This window comes from Chlamydotis macqueenii, chromosome 3, assembly GCF_036417535.1.
Source record: "Chlamydotis macqueenii isolate bChlMac1 chromosome 3, bChlMac1.mat, whole genome shotgun sequence".
NCBI lineage: Eukaryota > Metazoa > Chordata > Aves > Otidiformes > Otididae > Chlamydotis > Chlamydotis macqueenii.
Genome location: NC_141558.1, coordinates 91224799 through 91246694, shown reverse-complemented (window position 1 = coordinate 91246694; position 21896 = coordinate 91224799). Strand labels below are relative to the sequence as shown.

The 21896-nt window shown below is 37.2% G+C and overlaps 1 protein-coding gene across 12 annotated transcripts in view; it reads left to right on the top strand.

Annotated features, from left to right (window-relative positions):
• Positions 1-21896, top strand: part of CNST (consortin, connexin sorting protein) — a 54190-nt gene that overhangs the window by 13940 nt on the left and 18354 nt on the right. For 10 of the 12 annotated variants that reach the window (XM_086743894.1, XM_086743893.1, XM_086743892.1 and 7 more), the window contains 5 exons: positions 1731-2168; positions 10027-10232; positions 16291-16321; positions 18942-19028; positions 19499-19613. In XM_086743894.1, coding sequence (XP_086600020.1) covers positions 1781-2168; positions 10027-10232; positions 16291-16321; positions 18942-19028; positions 19499-19613 — 827 coding nt within the window. In that variant the 5' untranslated portion in view covers positions 1731-1780. Of the gene's footprint in view, positions 1-390; positions 478-1730; positions 2169-10026; positions 10233-16290; positions 16322-18941; positions 19029-19498; positions 19614-21896 lie in introns of all 12 variants that reach the window. The other 2 variants (XM_086743884.1, XM_086743895.1) reach the window with 2 other exon arrangements.

The window sequence follows — 21896 nt, the reverse complement described above, 5'->3', positions numbered from 1 at the left end:
TCCATATCATTAATGAAGACATTAAACAGTACTGGCCTCACTGTCAACTCCTGGATGCACACCATGAGTGTCTGGCCTGCAGCTGGACTTCATTTGGCAGATCACAACACTCTGGGCCCAGACATTCAGTCAGTTTTCGATCCACCTCACTGTCTGTCTATCTAGCCTGTACTTTGTATGCCTGTCTGTGAGGGTTGTATGGGAGACAGTGTCAAAAGCCTTACCAAAGTCAAGGTAAACAGCATCCTCTGTTCTCCCCTCCTCTACTGAGCCAGTCACCTCTTTGTAGAAGCCTATCAATTTGGTTAAGCATTATTTACCCATCATAAATCCATGCTGACTACTGTTGATAACTTTCTTGTCCTTCATATGTTTGAAAATGGTTTCTAGGATTACTTGGTATATCACCTCCCAGGGACTGAGGTGAGGCTGAGCAGCCTGTAGTTCCGTGAATCCTCCTTCTTGTCCTTCATTAAGGTGGGAGTGTGATTTTCTCGGTTTTTTTTCAGTCCTTTTAGCAACTGCAAAGGTTTGGAGGAATAATTTGGGGAAAATCTTTTTATTAATCTTTAACAGAAATATGTTTCTGTATATGAAGGAAACCCTCCTTATTCTACAAGGCATTCTTTCAGTTTTTCTGCAATTTGAATTCTTCTAGCAAGTAAAATGAAACATTGTCTTGCGTATTTAACAAGTGTGTCTGTTATTTCAGTTGTATATAACAGGACATAAGACTGAAGAAAGCCTGGTGAAGGCAGGTTTCCTAAAATGCCTTTTCATTTCAAGGAAAGGATAGGAAGCTGCTGTGGGAGGCTTGTCTAAGCTCTTCGGTAATACAAGAGTGCTTGCTGATCTTTGGCTTCGCTATTTAAAATATGTGAGCTAAATCTAATGAGATGTAGATAGTGGAGCTGTATTTCATCTATGTAATTGCTAAGATAAACCAGCAGTATTGCCATGCTTCCTAAAAGCTAAAGATAGGAACTGATACAATTACAGTCCTGTATAAGTACTGTGTAACTCTGCTGCTAAGAGTTATCCCTTTTTCCCCCTGTGAATAAACATCTAATTGCAGCATTGATTAGAGTTGCAAGGGAAAATTGACCCTTGTTGAGGGTAGGTGGGGGATTAGGTTTTTTTTTTATTAACAAACCATCTGCTTCAATGTATACTGAAGACATATTGAAAGTTTTCTTGAAAATAAAGGGACAATCTGAGTCAGTGAAGAGGTTCCACTTGCATAATCTATCTGCATATTTGATGTGATACTATCACTGACAGAATCGAAAGTTGTTCTGCTTTTATTTTTCCCTGGTTTATTTTTATTTCAGGCAAACTATGATCTTATGTCACAAGAATGCTTTTGTTTTAGCTATGGATTTAAAGGGAGGGTGGAGGGGGTGGTTTCCGTTTATCTTTTTGGTTTTCTCGTTACCTCCGCTGTAACACAGTGAGCACTGCTGTAAAAATCAGCTGTGCTGTTGGTCAAGTAACTTGATCTGATTATAATTTCATAAAAATACAGGTTCATATATAGTTTTTTGTATGTAGATATGCTTTGCTTTAAGACTTAAAATGGGGCAATGGATTACTGTTTGAAAGAATTTCCCCATGCTTTCACACTGTATCACTTGGCTAATGTGATTCTTCATTGGCTGGCATTAAGTACGAGGTTATTTATGTATTATAATACATATATTATAATTACTTCTTCTGATTTTATATTTTAGGTCTAAAAATATTTGGAGGGAGATTAAGTGGTTCAACAAGTAACGCTCTAATGGATGACAGAGAATTTCCACCAAATGATCTACAGATAGACTCAAAGGATGGTCTTCCTGCTGACTATAGGGTGGAAAGTTTGGTATCTCATTTGGTTTCTTCAGCTGATGAAAATAAAAATCAACTGGACAATGATGGGAATGAGGTTCTGACCACTAGTAGCATTGCTATGGGACGACAGGATAAAGGTCAGCAGGACAGCATCAATAATAATGAGAATATGGACAGTGGAGACTGTACCCCGAGCTGTAAGGAAGGTGAGACTGAAAGGAGATCTATAAAGGTCCATATGGACCCCCAGCTGGAGGAAAAGCCGATTACAGAGAAACAGCCAGGTGGAAAAAGAAGCCCAAGAGGCAAAAGAAGCTCCAGTAAAAAATCCAAAGGTACTTTATAAAAAATGTTTTTGTTCTGTTGGCTTAAAATAGTAACACTGTAGTTCTATTCTGTAATCTAATAAGAAAGATATATTTTAGTCATCATACTAATTATTTTTAAAATTTCACTGAAGTTTGTTGTTGTTGTTTCTTTTTTTTTTTCCCCCCGAGCTGTTAATAGTCCTAAATCAGATGGCAATTCTAGATGTATTCACCTTCTGTATTTCATTGTTGGCTATGTAGCAAATAGAACATATCAAGGAAGTATGAGTAGAGGGAGGTGCAGAGTTTCAGTATGGAAATTGGGCTGACTTCCAAGTCAGAATAGACAGAAATTCAAGCAATATGGTTTTGTTCATTTGATCATTGTGCCAATTGCATGATTGAGTGCAGTATTTTGGTGTCTTGATCCAGTGTCCAGATTTGAAATCTTAGTATGAGTACCAAACAACTTGATCTTGGCCTGCTGTTCTCAAAATTTATTTATGTTTTTCAAAGCTTAATAGGTAGTCCTAGGATATGTGTTTTGGGTGTGAACTGTGTAACAAATGTGTTTCTGCCAATTTTTTATCTTACTTCTCCATTAGATCTTTTGGATATTAATTGGATAAGGAAAATGTAAATGTTTATTACATTATCTTATTTGAGATCCTTCTTCCCTTTTTGAATGAGTAGGATTTGTCTGCATCAACACAATGTGTTAGTATATTAAGTTTTTGCCATAAATCATAAAGCTTGTGTGTCAGAGTGCTGCAAATTTATTAGTTAAAATGTGTTTCATCACTTAGATATCTTTGAAAGTTGCTTGGAACAACTGAATCATGCCTACTTCCCCCCCCCCCCCCCCCTTGTATTCTTTTTTTCATCTAAAGACTAAGATGGGGAATTTGGCTACTTAAAATAGCTAGTTTTAAAACACAGTTTTCCTGCTAAACAGCAAGTGTTTTATGGCCTAATCTGAAAACTGATGGTGATCTCAAAGGATTATAAAATAGGTAAAGAAAGGAAAGGAAGGGAGCCTTGCAATTCATATCTTGTACTTTAGGCAAAATCTAGAAGAGAAAAATTATGTTTTCTAGTAGAGATAAGAGGATCCTAAAACCTGTCATTATAGGGAGAATAAGTTTTCGTTAATTTGTGCATAAAGTCATTAAGTATATATTTCAACTGTAGAATTAATGTTTAAAAATAGAAGAAAGTACTTAATTAAAACAAGAGATTGGCAGAAGTAATTGAGAACCAGTCATCTGTATGATGGGAATAAAAAAAAAAATCAAGTTGATGAAATGTGATACAGGCATGTGGACATAATTATCTGAAGCACGATGAGAGGAAGAAAAGGAGAATTCATCCAAACACTGAAAGTTAAACTTTGCCTGTATTCTCTTTCCTTTAGTTTGTATTCTTGTTGATAAATACAATCAAATATGCAGAAGTACCACAAAACAAGCTGTGCACAGTAGATGGCAATTTAAAGGCAAAAAGCAGAAAGTTGAAATATAGAAAATTTAATGGAAAAAATCTAGAGGTAATTTTTACAACTGCCTCTAGAGTACAACAGAGAATGACCTGCCTCCAAACTCTCCAGAGTTTTGTTGAATTCCTATGAACAAACTCTTACTACTTTATTAATAAAGAACCTTGACTGTTACGGAAGGAAGATCAAAATACAAAATTACATTATATCTCCTGTTGCTTACAGGCTAATTTACATTAAGCTTGTTAGATAATCTCACATAATGGTTCTCCTGTTTTCACACAATGCAGTGACTGTGTCACAATTTCTTGACGTTGCAAATGTCTTTATTTTAGTGAGAATCTTCCTTTTAATTGTTGACACCAGCTATTTTAAACAATTCCTGAGTATCCCTCTACATAAAAGAACCAAACTAGCTTTCCTGTCCTTATACCAACTCAGAGATAACGGAGAGAATAATCAAACCAGACTGGAAGATCCCTGAGTGGGTGACAGCAGAGCACCACACAAGCAAGCTGGAATCACAAACTAAATACTTGCATAGCATGTGTTATAGTGATTTTTTTTAGTTTTTATTTTTAAAATCATGAATGAGTTCCTTTGACTTATAGCTAAATAAGAAATTTATGAATTTTCTCTTTCTTACAAGCAAACCTGTTAAGAGTTACTGTTAAAATGTTGCCATTCTAGAAAAGGTGACGTTTCACTTAAAAAGCATGTTGTTGATATTCCTTATCTTGCTAGTGATTAAAACAATGAACCTAGAGTATGGAAAATTACACTTTACTTATTTTCATTTATTCAAGAATTGCTCAGGAGAAGATTGGTGATCCTTAGAGAAACCAATCTTCCACTCTGGATGTACGTTCTTTAGTTTAGAAGAGCGAGCTAGTGCTTGCACTTGCAATGTGTTTGAAACCCTCTAAGTATTTGCTTTAGCATAAACAGTTTTAAGTGTTTGATTATTACATTTCTGTATGTGCTTGCAATGTGTTGGAGTTAGAATTAATCCTAGCTGCTACAATCAGTAGACTGAGATGCAAGATTAAGAATCACTATATCTGGTTGAAGATTCACCTAGTTCAATATCCTTCCCCTGACAGTGGCCACCAGAGGATGGGTAGGTAAGAGTATAAGGACAAGGCAAAGAGGTAGTGATTTGTTAGTGTATTCTCCTTACCATCAGCAATTACTCATTCAGGACTTCCCCAAGTGAGAGCTGATAGACTGTGATAGCTTACAGTGAATTTGTCATCTGACTACAGGGTTTTTTTAGTCCATTTCATTGTCCTGGGGTAAGTAGTTCCAAAATTTCATATATGCATCCTTTGAAGAAGTACCTCCTTTTAGCTGTCTTGATGCTGCAGTAGACAGTGAATTCACAGATCTGTACCTTCCAGATCCCAAATTTCTTTCATCATCTTTTTGTATCCTACTAATAATTTTGAATAGACTATGATTATATCTGTTTAAGGTGGACAGTGGTGATCAAAGAAGTGATAAAAATTTAAATTGACAAATTTAAACTTTGGAGATTATTCATACTTTGATTCTTCGTAATGAATCGTACTAACTTTAGTGCCATAGAGATAGTGATTCATGAAGTGTCATCTGCTTCAATGTATTTTTGTAAATATGGACTTCAAATTATCCCTGTTCTCTGAAAATAATTTCATCTTCTTCCAAAATATCAGCCCTGACATAAAATCACAGTGTGTAATTCCTTAATGTAGTATAGCACAGTAACTTGCACTTAATCATTTTTCCTCAAGTTAAATTCTGCAACACATGCTTTTCCTGTAAATTATTCAACTTATTTCTTGAAGCAGCTTGAAGATAGAGGAAGAAAGTGGAGTGGTTGGGATGGATTTGGTGTTGCAGCAAATGAAATATATGAATATAAACTGGTCAAATTATATGGAAATTCAATACCACCAACGCTCCTGTCTTAAAGTATCTTCTCTTAAAAATGAATTATTTTTAAAACTACTTACTGGTTGTCTTTTTTGGTGGGTTTTTTGTTTTTTTTTTTTTTTTTTACTCTTGAATGAATCAGTCTGAACCAGCTTTCTGGTATTCAGTACCAAAGAATCATAGAATCATAGAATGGTTAGGGTTGGAAGGGACCTTCAAAGGTCATCTAGTCCAACCCCCCTGCAAGGAGCAGGGACATCCCCAACTAGATCAGGTTGCTCAGAGCCTCATCCAGCCTAGCCTTGAACGTTTCCAGGGATGGGGCCTCCACCACCTTTCTGGGCAACCTGTTCCAGTGTTCTATAACCCGCATCGTAAAAAATTTTTTCCTAATTTCTAATCTAAATCTACCCGCCTCTATTTTAAAACCATTACCTCTCGTCCTATCGCAACAGGCCCTACTAAACAGCCTATCCCCATCTTTCTTGTAGGCCCCCTTGAGGTACTGGAAGACCACTGTCAGGTCTCCCCGGAGCCTCCTCTTCTGCAGGCTGAACAGCCCCAACTCTCTCAGCCTGTCCTCATAAGAGAGGTGCTCCAGCCCTCTGATCATCTTCGTGGCCCTCCTCTGGACCTTCTCCAACTGGTCCATGTCCTTCTTGTGTTGGGGGCTCCAGAACTGGACACAGTACTCCGGGTGGGGTCTCACCAGGGCAGAGACCTGCTGGCCACGACCTGCTGGCCACGCTCCTCTTGATGCAGCCCAGGATGTGGTTGGCCTTCTGGGCCGCAAGGGCGCATTGCCTGCTCATGTTAAGCTTCTCGTCCACCAGCACTCCCAAGTCCTTCTCCTCAGGGCTGCTCTCGATCCATTCCCCGCCCAGCCTGTATTTCTGCCTGGGATTGCCACGACCCAGGTGCAGGACCTTGCACTTGGCCTGGTTGAACTTCATGAGGTTGGCACGGGCCCACCTCTCCAGCCTGTCAAGGTCCATCTGGATGGTATCCCTCCCTTCCAGCGTGTTGACGGCACCACAGAGCTTGGTGTCATCGGCAAACTTGCTGAGAGTACACTCTATCCCACTGTCCATGTCGCTGACAAAGATGTTGAACAGGGCCGGGCCCAGCACAGACCCCTGAGGGACGCCACTCATGACCGATCTCCACATGGACACTGAGCCGTTGACCACCACTCTCTGAGTGCGGCCATCCAGCCAACTCCTTATCCACCGAGTGGTCCGTCCATCAAACCCATGTCTCTCTAGTTTAGAGAGAAGGATGTCGTGTGGGACAGTGTCAAAAGCTTTGCACAAGTCCAGGTAGATGATGTCAGTTGCTCGTCCCTTGTCCACTGATGCGGTCATGTTTAAAAAAAGAAATTACCATATGTTTTCTGTACTAGAAACTTCTGTTACTGGTGACTTGAGCTAATGCTACTGAATGTGAATATTAAAATTCAATTAAAAAACAGAGGACAATATTCTTTTGATAGCAAATGCCTCATACTGGTACCTCTGACTCATTGTCAGGTGGCAAGAGCATCTTAATTTCATATACATGCAGTACTGACAAAGCAAAAACAGGTGAGACATACTGAAAAATGCATTTGTCATTTTTATTCACAAGGTGTGTCAAAATTGGATCTTCTTGCAAACAAGAGGCTGCTTCTGTGAGCTCTTAGGGAAATTCTGAGAAAGTTTACTTCTCCCAGTGTCTTAGGGACATTGGCGCACCCAGCTGGGCATAGAAGATGTCAGTTGAAACCTCTTTGAGTCTAGCAGAGCAGAAACTTGAACCCAGCTCGCTGCCACGTTCCTAGTGGGTGCTCTGGCCATTGAAGAGTTTGTATCTTCTGGGATTTTTTTCACATTTATTTTCATAAAGGCTTTGGTTGCATTCCAGTATGGAACTAAATATCAATATATGGATTAAATATCAATGCTTTGCAAAGTGAAAAAACTTAATTCTTGCTTCTTAAAATATCAGAAATATATGTAAGACATATTTAGTCCTTAGTAAAAAAATTAATCTGCTTTGAACAGTAAGATTGATAACAGGAAAAAGCAGTGTTGTGTGCCCTTTTCAAGAGCATGGAGAAAAAGAAAATAAATAGGGATCTTAGCCCATAGCACCTTTATGATGAAATAGCATTACTAAGTGTTACTGCCTCAAGAAAAGTTCTTAGTTATAGTGCTACTAAGGCACAAATGCTGTCTTGTGTTTAAAATGGAGCAAGGTGGAATTAAACTGAATGGCTGTAAGGCCTTGCTTCAGAATCAGAGGAGTAATTTGAGAGCAGAATTTGTTTCCAAGTGAGTGACAACTCAACTATATGTAGGAATAATATGCAGTTTATAAACTATGTGTTAGCAACAGTACCACAATAACATTAAGGTGAAGGTTTTTCATGATAGTTGCTATTGAGCATGTTTCAGTCAACATTCATGTTTTGATATGACAGGTAATTATTAACTGCTTAATAAAGTGCAATTTCAAGTGGCAGGGTTTTGTTTGGTTTTGCTTTTTTTTCTGAGAGAAAAGATTTGCCAGAACATGTGGACCCTCTTTTCTGATTTCATGGTCACGTGCTGAATATAAAGCTGTGTTTTTAAAGACAGCTTTAGTTCCATCTCTAAAAGTACTTCCTGGTTTGTATCTTGCATCCAGTTATGTCTCTTGTTGCTGTTGGTCCACAGCGAGCCCAAATAAATTCTGGAAAAGCAGAGACATGCATTAATATTGAAAAAGCAGTGTTAAGTTACACCCATATTTTGTCTGGCAGTAAGCCCTGTGAAAACAGCCACCCACAGAGATTATTAGTACTTCTGACCTGGATAGTTTACTTAATAAAGAGTTTCAAATAACCAAAAATAGAATGCTGGAGCCTTCAGTGGACAAGCTAATGCCTTTCTTAAGCCCTAAATCTTAAACCTGAATCATCACTATAGGGTTTCAGTTGCAATAAACACAAGGGGGTCTGAAAGACGCTGAGTGCCCAAGCTGTAGATACAGTCAAAGTGTGATGGTTACTTGAAACAGTGCTCCCACCTGTCCTGCGTTTAAGTGATAACAGGATCTTCAGAAAATGGGTGTAGTTGGGGAAGAATAACATACTCATCATAACTTGAGTTTATAAAAGTTTATTGTGCACATTTCAATGGCCAGATTCTTTGTTTTAAAAAATTATAGGATTATTTTTTTTTTATTTCAGTCCTGTGTAAATGTGTTAAATTCAATGTTGTTTTATGGAAAAAAAAAAATTCATTACTTGACAGAACAAGCTGTAGTTTTCTGGTTACTCCTAAGACTCTATGTTATAGGAAGCCATCATTTATTGCTTTTATTCCCTGACCTTCATGATAAACTGGGTCCAGTCTGTATATGGGTAGTTGATTTATCCCACTACTACTGCCTGCTGTACACTTCTTCCCTAATCTCATTTAACCTTTCCTGATAACTATAATATTAATGATCAGCACTATAGTACACATGTTGCATTTCTAGCAATAAAATGTGTGATTTGCACCCAGAAAGTTTTGCCTGTAGTATTTTTATACTGTTATGCTTTACATTATCCTTCATATATGTTGCTGGTCCTCCACCTGTATGTCTGACTTTTTTGGCTTGTATACAATTGGAGACAGGCAATGGTGGACTGCTAGGGAATGTACCACAGAGGACCTAGTTTTCTGCCGTTTACACTTCCTTGTGTCATTGTTACCAACGTGGATCACCACTACTGGGTCATTTCCCAGGCTCTGAAATAAACTATCCAGCTATCTAGGAAGGGTTTACTCAGCAGGACAGTCCCCGTGGTCATCTATTCCCCACAACAGAATCCCCCACTGTTAGCATCTGCTTCTTCCTGTCCTTTAAGATCCTGTCATTACTGTGAGGAGCCACTGTGTTGTCATCCAAAGAACAGGTCGAATTGTCCATCCTTCCTTCCTTCCCTGGAACATCTCCCCATACAAGGTCCTTGGCAGGAGTGAAGAGACAAACTGAGAACCTTATTCACACTCACCTTGCCTACCTTCTTTTTGCCCGTTTTGAACGAATCTGTGTTGCAAACAGCCCTGCTTTCTGTCTCTGTCCACTTAGATCTAAGTATTGATTTTTTTTTTTTTTTAGCTAAAACTGTAACACCAGTCACAACACTTCTTATTTTAGGTCATCCTGATTTCTTATTAATAATTCTGTAGAACAGTTTAGACTAGGTGGGGTTTTTTAGCCCCAAGTTAAAGTCAGGTCCCAGTTAGAAGCGTACAGAAAAAACTGATGTATGTTTTTGTGTTTTTCCAGGTAGAAGAGACAGACCTATCACAACTAATTTTGACAAGACCAGTATTTTATTTTCTTGCAGGGGTGTTATTTAAGATACTAAGTTTTTATTCATAGCTTTTTTATTGAGGTTTCCTGAAAAAGCAACTTGATGTATTTTTTGAATCCTAACCTACGTACTGCTTCTTTTTAAAGGAGTTCCTACAGCAGCAACCACAGCAACCAAGGAGGAAAATACTCTTATTACAGATACAGATTCTGTGCGTGCTGAAGGTGCTGTTGAAGCAAATGAAAACTTTCACCAGAAAGAACAAAAACAAACGTTGCAGTCTCTTTTCTCTTTGCTCCGAGAAGAGGTTGAGCAGCTGGATTCAAAGATACTGCCCCTGTGTCTCCATCAGGTACTTCTTATGATTGTGGGGGGCTGCACACAATTTTGTTTTTATTTGAGACATTTATTCATTAGGAAAAAATATATTAATTAAACATGCCAATATTCATGTCTGGACAGTGTATTTTGATGTATAACAGATGGTCAAGGGAAAGATCTCCTCTAAGGACTTCTAATATATGCTAAATTATAAATTACCTTTAAAGTATATTCAGCGGTTAAAGGAAACTCTTAAGGACGGGTTTTCTAATTCCCCAAATGATGAAATTCTAGTTTGGCAGGAAGATTTAGGAAAATGACACTACAACATACCTTAAATATGGTTTGGAAGACACTGGTATAGATAGAAGACAGCTGATGTCTAAACATTTTAAATCTGCAATTATTTTTACTGTTGCACACTTTTTTCTAGCATGACTTTCAAGCATAAAGACTAAGATTCAAGATTTCTTAAGTGTATTCTTTTTTATAGCACAGTTGCCACACCTGCAAGATCAAAGGAAATACTGTGTGATTTGAAAAGCAATCTTTTTTACTTACTGGCCAGTATGGTTTTCTTTCTGGAGATTATGATCCAAGATGAACATGTTGATAGGACTTGACACAGTATAAATTTCTAATTTAGTTGTGTCATACTAACAGTGCATTAGAAGACTTTTTGTTGTCTGTAGTGTCTAGTCTAGACTATTTACATAGATACTATGCAGTGTCTGATTTGACTTAGTTGCATTACCTTTATTGTGGAATATTGGATTATGGTAATTTCAAACTTCTAAACTGGGATGATGCTTCTGCATTATTTTTTCTCTTTGATATAAATAAGCGGTTATATTTGAAAAAGAAGTTTCTCTTTAATAGTACAAATTATAGATAATTTACATTTGACACAAAAATTTAATTTTTTTTTTTAAATCTATGTTTGAGTGAAGATATTCGATATAATTCCTTAATTTATTTTAAACTTAGCATTAGGGTTAACTTTTAGCCATGCCAAATTTGGTGGTCATTCATGAGTCAGTACAAAGGTGTCTTTTGGAAAACAACACAGGGCAAAAACTTAAAAATACTTTACAAACATTAAGGAGTATCGTCAAACATGATGGAGGTAAATCAATTTGCTGCTTTTTAGATGAGGAAGCCAAACCATAAGGGTAACAACCTTTTGAAAGTCATACAGGAACTGTGACAGAACTGAGAACAGAATCTACACTTCCGAATTCAAACGTGATCAAACACCATCTCTTTTTTTCCTAAGAAGTATCAAGTGTTTTGAATGGAGTGTTTGAAAGAAAGCTAAAAGAACTTACAAGGATCATAACACACTTTTTAATCTGAGGAGAAATAAAGGATTTTAAAGTTAGCATTCATGTGTGCATGTAAAGTGAGTCTATTTAGAATTTTTTTTTCCTTTTCCAGCAAATTAACCTGTCATCTTCAGTCTTCTTTTCAGATTGCTAATACAGCTTGCCAGTAACTTTTTTTTTTAATGCCACGTCTAGCAAATACTCTTCTGTCATGTTCTCTTTTTATTTTGTATGACAAAATTAAATGTAAAATAAAGAGCTGTGTCAGATGTTCTGGAGTATTAACAATCCACGTTTAAATTATATATTAAATATTTAAAGGCTGTGGGATATTAGGGGCTGTTCTAACGGTTAACTTTTAATTAAAAATAGCATGTAATTTTTTTCTTGTCTTGAATGGGATTCCTGTGATTTGTTTAGCATCTAACACAGAATCTAAGAAGTACTTGTATATAAAACAGATACAGAGCTTTGACAGCTCCAGAAATCCTTAGGAGACTGCTGTGGGTAGCAGACAGAATGTGCAGATAAAGAACCTTAGAAGTCACTTACTAATTCTTTTTTTGAGGCACTAGGCTCAGAATGGTCTAGTGGTTAGTAATAAGGCTTAGAGCTGATAATACACAGCTGGTAATCTAGACTTCTCGATCAGGTTGCTGTCTTTTTTGAGCAATGATCTTTAGACTTTTACAGAAGTGCCCACTTGTTAAGCTGTTCACATTATGAGTGCCTAAATTGATATGCCCCAAAGACTTTGAGACTGACTATGTGCTCCCACAGAAGTCATTTGAGTATCAGTTATAAGGTGTCTCAACCTGAATGTTCACATAGCAGAGTACCTGCGCTTACGGGACACATTTTCCAAGCGCAGCCCTTGCCGCACCATGCATGGCAAATAGGAAAACTGAAAATATTCACGGCCCCTGAAGATTCATTAGTTAATGCTTGTAAAAGTCACTGATACTCTAGAGTTCTGTGGAACAAAATATTCTTACTTCTGAGGTTTATATTTTAGTATTTTATTCTGTTTACAAACAAAGCCATCAGTATTCTTCAGCTTCCTAGGAAAGTCTGACCAGTTTTCTAGCAAGCACAGATAAGTTTTTGTTGTTGTAAATCTCAAAGATTATTTGGTAACAGACAGGAGTTAGAAGAAAAATGTGTCAGTTACCACATTAGCATTTCTATACAGTGTTACATCTTTTCCTTTCCAGGTATCAGCTGTGTCTTTTCTATAATACTGTCCATCACCAACTCAGAGTCAAAGTGAAATCCTGATTAAAAGCATGCTTATTTTCTGACTGTCTTTGGATACTTGCTTTCTCTGACTTGATTGCATGGTGTCGTAGTTCAGCCAAAACCACAACACATGGCCTCTAGTAGGCCTCTTTTAGTCCAAAAAATAATCCTTTATGCTAGTTCAGGGGGGGGGGGCGGGAACCCAAAACAAAACCAAAAACTGATACTTTTTACTTGATTACCAGAGAAATTATTACTAACTGGCATCTCGACTTTTCTTCTGGAAGTTCTGCCACTTCCATGCTTGTAATTTTGGCTTTGAAAGCGAAATCGTCACTAGGAAGAGGATAGTAAATTTATTTCAGTAGTCTGCAATTAAAATATGTAGCTTTGATATAGCAGTAACTTGGTATACAGAACAATTCTCTCTTATGTTTGCATGCCATGTTCTTGGTTTATACACAGCTTCTCAGTGTATAAACCCTTGGTGAGGACACATTTACTGTTCCTTTTTGCAGTGATCTGTTAAAGATAGCCATTATAAAATTACTTAGCCAGGGTGAAATTATTTTTTTAGATGTTGCAATTAGACATCTTGAATGCTTGGGCATAGACATCCATTTTTCAATTCCTAGCCATCGACTAAAACAGCAGCTGCTATAACAGCATGTTGTGGTTTAGCCCTAGTCATCACACAGTTTCTTGCTCACCCTCCCCCTACCCAGCAGTATAGGGGAGAGAAATTGGTAAGAAAGAAAAACTCATGGGTTGAGATGAAGACAGTTTACTAGAACAGCAAAGGAAGATAACAATAATAACAAAATATAAGGATACTAAAATATACAAAATGAACAATGCACCATTTCTCGCTACCTGATGTCCCAATGACCGATACAGCCCGTCCCGAGCAGTGATCACGGAAATGAAACAAAGCAGCAAGCAGAGAAGTTGAGAGGGAGAGAGAAGGGATGCCAGAGATGCCCCACCCCGGGCAACCCTCACTTATACTGAACATGGTGTTTATGGCATAGAATACTCTCTTGGGCCAGTCTGAGTCAATTATTCTGTCTGAATCCCTCACAGCTTCCTGCACCTGCACATTAGCGAGACCTGAAAAGCTGGACAGTGTCCTTGGTCTCATTAGCAATAACTCATAACATCAGTGTGTTCATGAACATTCTTCCCATACAAAATCCAAAACACACCGGCTACTGAGAGGAAAGTTAACTCCATCCCTGCCAAAACCAGGACAGTATCCATCCTTTATTCCATACCATCTATGTCATGCTGTTCTGGTTTTGTTTAGTGAGGGGGACCTAAGGTGGTAGCTTCTGTAGGAAACTACTAGTAGTAGGGAGATGAGATATGAAGAGAACCTGAGAGGTGTCTGCCAGCCTGTTGTGAAGAATTTTTCTTGTGAGAGGAATGGCTGCAGACGCCAAGGTCGGTGAAGAAGGAGGAGGAGGAGTAATGCGGCTCCTGGCCAAGATTCCCCTGCAGCCTGTGGTGATGACCATGGCGGAGCAGGTTGTCCCCCTGCAGCCCATGGAGGAGCAGAGGTCCACCTGCAGCCCATGGAGGACCCCACGCCAGGGAAGGTGGACGCCTGAAGGAGGCTGTGGCCCATGGAGGGCCTGCTGGGGCAGCTGTTCTGGAGGGACTGCACCCCATGGAAGAAATGACCCACACCGGATCAGTTTCATGAAAGATTGTGGCCCGTGGGAGGGACCCCACAAAGGAGCAGGGGAGGAATGTGAGGAGTTCTTCCCCTGATGATGAAGCAGCGGTGTAGAACAACGTGTGATGGACTGACCATAACCCCCATTCCCTCTTCCCCCCTGTGCCACTCGGGGGGGAAGATGGTAGAGATAATGTTAAGCCCGGGAAGAGGGAGGGGTGGGGAGAGGTTATCTTGTTCTCTATGTCATTATCCTGCTGTTTGTAGTGATAAATGGTTTTCTCCAAGTCGAGTCTGTTTTGCCCGTAACAGTAACTTTAAGAATTTTCTCCCTGTCCTTATCTCAAACCTTCTTTTTCTTATATTATCTCCCCCTATTCTCTTGGAGGGTGGGGGGAGTGAGAGAGACTGCGTAGTCTGGCCCTGACTGAGGCTGAACTACAACACATGCTTTTATATATACATATATATATATATATATATACACACAGATATCATTCCCCCAGTCTGTCTAGCCATTAATGTCAGCTTACACATTTTGTTAAGCTAGAAGTGCTGAAGACTGATTTAGGTGTTCAAGTATTTTTTATGTAGTCTGTGTTATGTTTGATTTTCCTGGTCCTCAGTAACTGCTTTGGAATGATTTTTGTTCTCTATATTAAACCTCATTAACACTTTGAGCTCTACATGCAACAGGGAAAGGTTTGCTTATTTCTGGTGTCAACTGCCTGGTATTTCTTTGTTTTGACATACCTGTATTAACTCAACATCCATCTAAGAGAACAAGTCTTGAAGAATTGCTGTGATTTTTAGGGTTTTTTTTTCAGTAGTCGTCTTTGGCAGAGCTATCCTGTTACAAATCCAGTTTTAATTGTTCTGTTACAGAAGTGTCAACCTAAGGAGGAAGAGCCTCAGGTTTGTTCCATGTCATAACAACTACAGTACAAATCAAAGAACTGCCATCTGGCCTAACTCTGTGACTTGCTCTATTGTTGAAAAGCTTCAGATATCAAGATGTTAGCTTTAGTGAACTGACATATGAGATAGAGGATCTTTAAATCTTTTTAACACAGCAGAGCAGCTTCAGGAAACGAAGTGGCAGAAGACTGCTGCAATGGTATTGGCTGGCTTCTGCGAGTAAACTAAGAAAAAAATGAAGAACTTGAGTCCTTTTATGTTTATCTCATGAATTTAAAATATTAATCTTGTAAATATTTCAAATCCTATGTATTTGAAATATTTGTTGTAATTATTTATTGTAAATATTTACTGTAAATAGGATATAAACAAGAAATTCATTGGTATGTCTCTGATGCTGTGACAGGTGATATTTTTAGTGTCTTTTGTCCAAAGATTGTTCTTTTCTCTTCAGTCAGGAAATCTCAATTTACCCATTTTATTACATTCCACTGTAATGCTCAGGAGAGCTCAGCAGCAATCTTAATTTGGTCAAACGTAAGGAAGCAATGGTCAGTAACAGAATTCAAACTCTTCGACTCATATCAGTAAACACAGTACTTCTAGGTCATTTTAAAACTTTCTAATGTGGTCATTAGAAAAAGTTTCTGAAATAATTGTTTATTGTTGTAACAAGATAAAACCTGACTAACATTTGGGCAAAACCATTTGTGTGAGAGGACTTAATATTTCTTTGTTATCTGATATTATTTTTAAACATCTTTCCTGGAATAAGAGTACCTGTGTTTAGTCTGAACATTCGTATTTTACCCATACTAAATATGAACCTGCAAAACAGATGTTTAAAACTATGATTAAAAGATCATATTATATCCTTACCACTTTCATGAAAATTATAGAATCTAATATTTCTTTTTTCACTTTTGCAGATAGCTGAGACCTATTTTCAAGAGGAGGAATGTATCCTTTTACTTGTAGAATTTGTTACATGATGTTAAAATAATCTGGCATGATGAAACATAAAAGACAAATGCTTTACCGTTGACTCAGGTTGTGGGACAGGGTTAGAAAGAAGTGAACAGCCGTAGTTTACACATGAAAGAATATACAATATGTTAGCAAGTCCTTCTTGGTCAGACAACTGGAATATGATTTAAGTAATAAATCCACTTCCAAAAGCTGTACTAATACAATCATTAGTAGTTGTGCACAAAGAAGGAAGTAAGAAACTATTTTCAAAGAATTTCTATTTTTATAGGATAAGATCTGTTTTAAGTATTAGTAACTGGGAATATGTCCAATCTAGATAGGGTATGTATTCTATTCTTTCAAGAAGGGCACTGTTACAGTGAGAACAAAATTATCACAACAGTTAATTAGAATATGTGTTACAAGTGTCTACATTAGAATAAAAATACCAAACACACTGAGCTAAGGGAGATCAGCAAGCTGCAAACAATAGCAACATGTTGTTTGGCAAATGCTAATTAGTCAAAGTCATATCAAGGTAGTTTGAGAAACTGGAAATACGAATTTGAGGAGCTGGAATAGGAAACTATTGCTGCTGGGAACAGCTAGTTCAATGGTCCAGTTTATTTTGATTTCTTCCTAGATAATACAAATAAGATTGGTCAAAAAGTTGTAATAGTTGAACTGCTGCTAATTACTCTGATATATTTCTGTAATTGTGGGAGAGAATAAATAATCATACTGAACCTTAAAGTTAAATTATATTTTTAGAAAAGGTGGACTGGGTTTGCTTCTGTTTGCTTTTAAGGGAAAATGATGAGACTATAAAAAGAAGAGGTGAGAGAGGTAAGCCCTTAAAGTGTATATGATTCACTAAGATGCATCATAAATTACAGAACCTGTGCATACAGATTATTTCTTTATTAAGTAATTTGTTACAAACAAAATACAGCAAATAAGCCATTGTAATGGTTAAATAACAAAGCATAGAAAACCTGGAAAGGTATACCTGAAACCTAACCGAATTATATTAGCCTGTAGTACAAACCAGAGAAATAACTGTTGCAGTATTATAAAAGCAATATATAAAATAAAATATCCACCACTCTCTTAGAAGTCTACAGAAGTTTACAGACAAGAAGACAAGAAGTTCACTTCTGTCTTGATCATCCTAATTCAAAAGCATCCATCAGTAAATCCAAAATGCACAGCATAAATTATAAAGGCATGGAAAAATTCTGTAGTAAATTATGACTCTGCAGGGGGAAATACAGTAAGTTGAAATGCACTCATAAGTATGATAGAAAGGCAGTTTCTGTTTCATAGAAGTTGCTTTAATCGAAGTGCACTGTATTTAAAGCTGGTCAACGGAAATATTTTACATACAATGTACACCTGATGTGTGGAATTCAACACGACTATATGATACATATTTATGAAGCATATCTCCTCTGTACTTGCAACCATCGGTTTCCTGAGGTTAATAAAGAACTTACTTGATCATGTTGCACAGTATTAATTATCCATGACAGACATCTCAATTCATCCAGTGGAGAACTTCATATTAACAATAATTCAGGGTTTGTTGCTGTGATCCTCTAAGGCTATCTCTCTGATCTGTAATTCTGTTTCTAATAACAGATTTCTTGAAGGCAGAGAATAGTCTTTCCATTAATACTGTTGTTCGTAAGCCATGCTTATGTTGTATGAGGCTAACAAGAATAATAAGTACCGGTGGTGTTTTTGTAATAATTACTCCAGTATTTTAATTAGCATGAATAATGGAAAATATTTTTTCTATATTACTGAGAACCTCATTCACTGTACTTCTGTCCTCATTATACTGTAGAATTAAACTTCACATAGCTGGTAAAACACGTCTTTAAACAGAACAACTAACAACTCTGGCTTGATGGAACTAGAATTATCCTGACTATTACAAAATATATAACTATCAGTATACCTTTGTGAATATATTGATAACCTTAAGAGAGGCAAAAGAGTTCTTCATCTAGAATAAAAGTAAGCTGAAACTTCAGAAACAAGACAAAAGGTGAACTCAGCTGTCCATCAGTGATGTATACAATGGCTGAAAAGGGGGAAAGTATTTTTTGAAAGTTTGAGTTGGATAAATTTTTTTAATATTGTCTCCAGCTGGTCAGTAGAAAGGAGCCATATTTTCCATTAGTTTGGGTTATTGACATATAATTGTATTTCTTGAGATACACATACTGATGTTTGTATAATTGTTTTGGTTTTAATTTCCCAGAGATTTAATTTTCTGATGAGTTGTCAGCATAATAACATTTTGCTCATTTCTTTCTAGAACTTTTGTTGGACTTAAGGCATGTGGGAAGAGGTAACTGCTGAAGCAAATAGAGTTTTCATTTTTGGAACTTTTCTCAACTTCTTTTCCTTTGTACTTGCTATTTCCATGCCTGCAATTATTTTCTTCATCACACAGAAATCTGGATAGTAGCCATGATTCATTTTGATTAAATTATGTCAAATCTCAGGTACATAATGATTGCCTTTTCCAATATGGTGCCAAATATAAATAAATCATACCATGTCCATATATGTGTGTATTTTTCTTTAACCTTCCATTCAGATGAGAAGGCAATGAAGTTCATTCAGCTTGAACGACTGTATCATGAGCAGCTGCTTGCAAATCTTTCGTCCATACAGGAGCAGTGGGGTGAGTACAGGCTAAACTGCTATTGTAGAAGAAGAGTTAATTTGTTTTGTATTTCTAAATAATATACATTTTTCCAGCTTAAAAATGTTACATAGCAAAAGCAGCATTTATATCAGAATTTCTCTGAGCTTGTTACAAGAAAAGTATTCCTGCTTTAGATTTCTTGTCACATGTTTCATGAAACATGTGCAAATAGTTTGTCATTCTTTATACTATTAATTGAGACTTTGATTGATCCACAGTTGTTTTGACCTTATTTTTTGTTTAGGGTGGATGAATCTGATGTGATGGAAATAAAGTGTGTTGTGAAGAAATGCAATGCTTTTTTACATAGTCTGAAACAAGATTGTAGAGCATACACAGAAGAGTTGTCAATATTTCACCATTAATTGGTTTCACATAGATGTTTTATGTTAAGCAAGTGCTCCTTTTATAATACTTTGCATAAAAATTATTTTGGTTTAATTTAGAAAGAAGATGGAAAACAGCAGTTTCTAGTCCAGGTACAACACTGAGGAATTCAGCTAAAGAACTGAGTGGGGAAGAGTTGGAAAAGCTTACTAGAGTTTGCTCTTCGCATCAACAGTAAGTATAAGGATATGTTATTACTTTTCCAGTGCTAATATGTTAGCACAGCTGTTGCATACTTGCCAGTATAGGCGTTTTAAAATAGTCTCAAAATAAAAGTTGTATCCCGTCTACTTCAGTGAATTTGGTTATAAAGTGGTGGTTCTTTTTGATACATAACTAAAATGTTTTGTAACCTTCAATTTTCACAGTATTTTAATGTGGTTTGAGGAATGTGTAGGGACTAGATCTGAACTGTTTTCAGCAAATCCTTATTTTCCTGGAAATTGAGTTTTGAGTAAATTTGTAAATATTTTCAGCCAAAGTAAAAACTGAGTACTTTTAATTTAGAGAGAGAGGGACTGTAGAACTGATGATGGTGATTGTATCTACACCTATTGTTTTAATCATTGTTTTGAAATATAATTGCCCAGCATCTGAGACTCCAGCACTCATATCTACCCTATGGGATTTTATTTACAAATTTTCCACATTTTAGGATAATTCCCTAATACTTTAAGTCAGTCTTGTTATCTTCTGTTGATTTCATGTAGGTTGCATAAGCATTATGAAGCAGTGATTCCATAATTCCTTAGTGTGGCAGTCTCCTGAAAAGTTGTGAAAACTTAGTTCGTACCCGCTTTGCCTGATTGAGCAGCCTCCTGAATCAGTATACCACCGTATCACAAACTTCTGGACAGTGCTGAGGGTGCTCTTCTGGGCAGTAACACATACGGGATTTTAACATCAGGAAGGAGAAGATCTGTTATTTCATGGATGAACGTCCTACCTACTAGACACTGAGTTTAAGGAACAGATGGAAAAAATTATACCAGCTGCCACTGAAAAAGGATCAGCCAACGATAAAAAGGAAACTAACCACATTCAAAGACGGTGAAAAGACCAACCTATGACAGGGGAGATGCTCTCAGTCAGATGGAGAGAGAGAACTCTTTCAAATACATTGGCTTTGATAGTCTGGATGTAACAAAAGCCAAAATGCTCTTGTTGTTCATAAAGAGTATGATTTAGCTTGCACATTTTTTCTTCTGGTGACCGAAAAGAAGTTTGGAAACACCTAGGCTGACTGCCAGAACCCAGGCAGGGATTGTTTATTTGTAGTCTGGATGTATTTGGGAGGCAGTCCTTGGAAAGCATATTCTACATTTCCACGGGAGGAGGAGACAGCTCTAGCACCGTAGCTGCATGTTTACACCCACAGCCTACTGCTACTGATAGATTGCACTCTGAGTGCCTGCAGGGTTCCTCAGCCTACATTTCCTTGCACATGACCTTGCAAGCCCACAGAAAGATTAAGATTCAAGTCTATTGCAGTTTATATGCTACAACTAGCAGCACCTCCCTATTGTCACCTCGATTGTCACCTTGTTGAGAATAACTCTGCTTTCTCCTTCTAATTCTTCCATGCAGCCTCACTTTAAAATACAAAATTTCAGTTCTGTAACATCGTTCTCAGTTCTGAGAAACCCTGCAACCTGGTAAAAATTAAGGCTTGTATTCATTTTCCATGATTAGTTCTCTGGGTTTAGTATTATTACTCTTCCAAACTCTTTAAGCAAATGCCTATTTGCTTTTATTGTTTCATATTTTTTCCCTAAGTTTTAATCTCAAATTATTTTGTAATTAAAATTATACTTTAATTTTTCATTAATAATATGCAGGTCTCTGAAAATGTGAGCATTTTGCTTTTGTAATTGAAAGTAATGTAACTTTTTCTGATACTCAAGGTCTATAGCTACATACTGGAGATGTTTGCTCTTTAAAGATAACATTGCGTGTCCCTTATTTAAAGTTTAAATGGTAAAATTGAGAAAAGTCAATGCAAGTTTAGAAGTTTTTTTTTTAGAGTGCATTGTACATCAGTACTTTTCCCTCTTGTCTCTCCTACTTTTAATTTCTTTCAATAGCTTTAAACAGAATGCTCAACATTTTATCTTCATTGCTGTATGAAAGGCTGCCAGAGAGATTGTGCATGATAAAACACATCGTACGTGAATCTCTACACAGTTTGCAAAGTCCACGCTGACTGTTAGCAGTGCTGACTCACCTGTGAATCTCAGTGGAATCAGTGGGAGCTGCTGTATTTTACAGTACCCAGAAAATGTGTCCCAGTGTCAACAGTCTGTGGAGAGGGAAATACATTTGTGGGTTTTTTTTCCCATTCCTCAATCTCTGTTATAGTGATCTGTATTTTTGATACTAGTAGATACTGAGTCTTTACATGATTTTTAAAGTTAGTAGAGTTCCTTCTGAGCATAAAGTTTTACAGGAATTTAGATC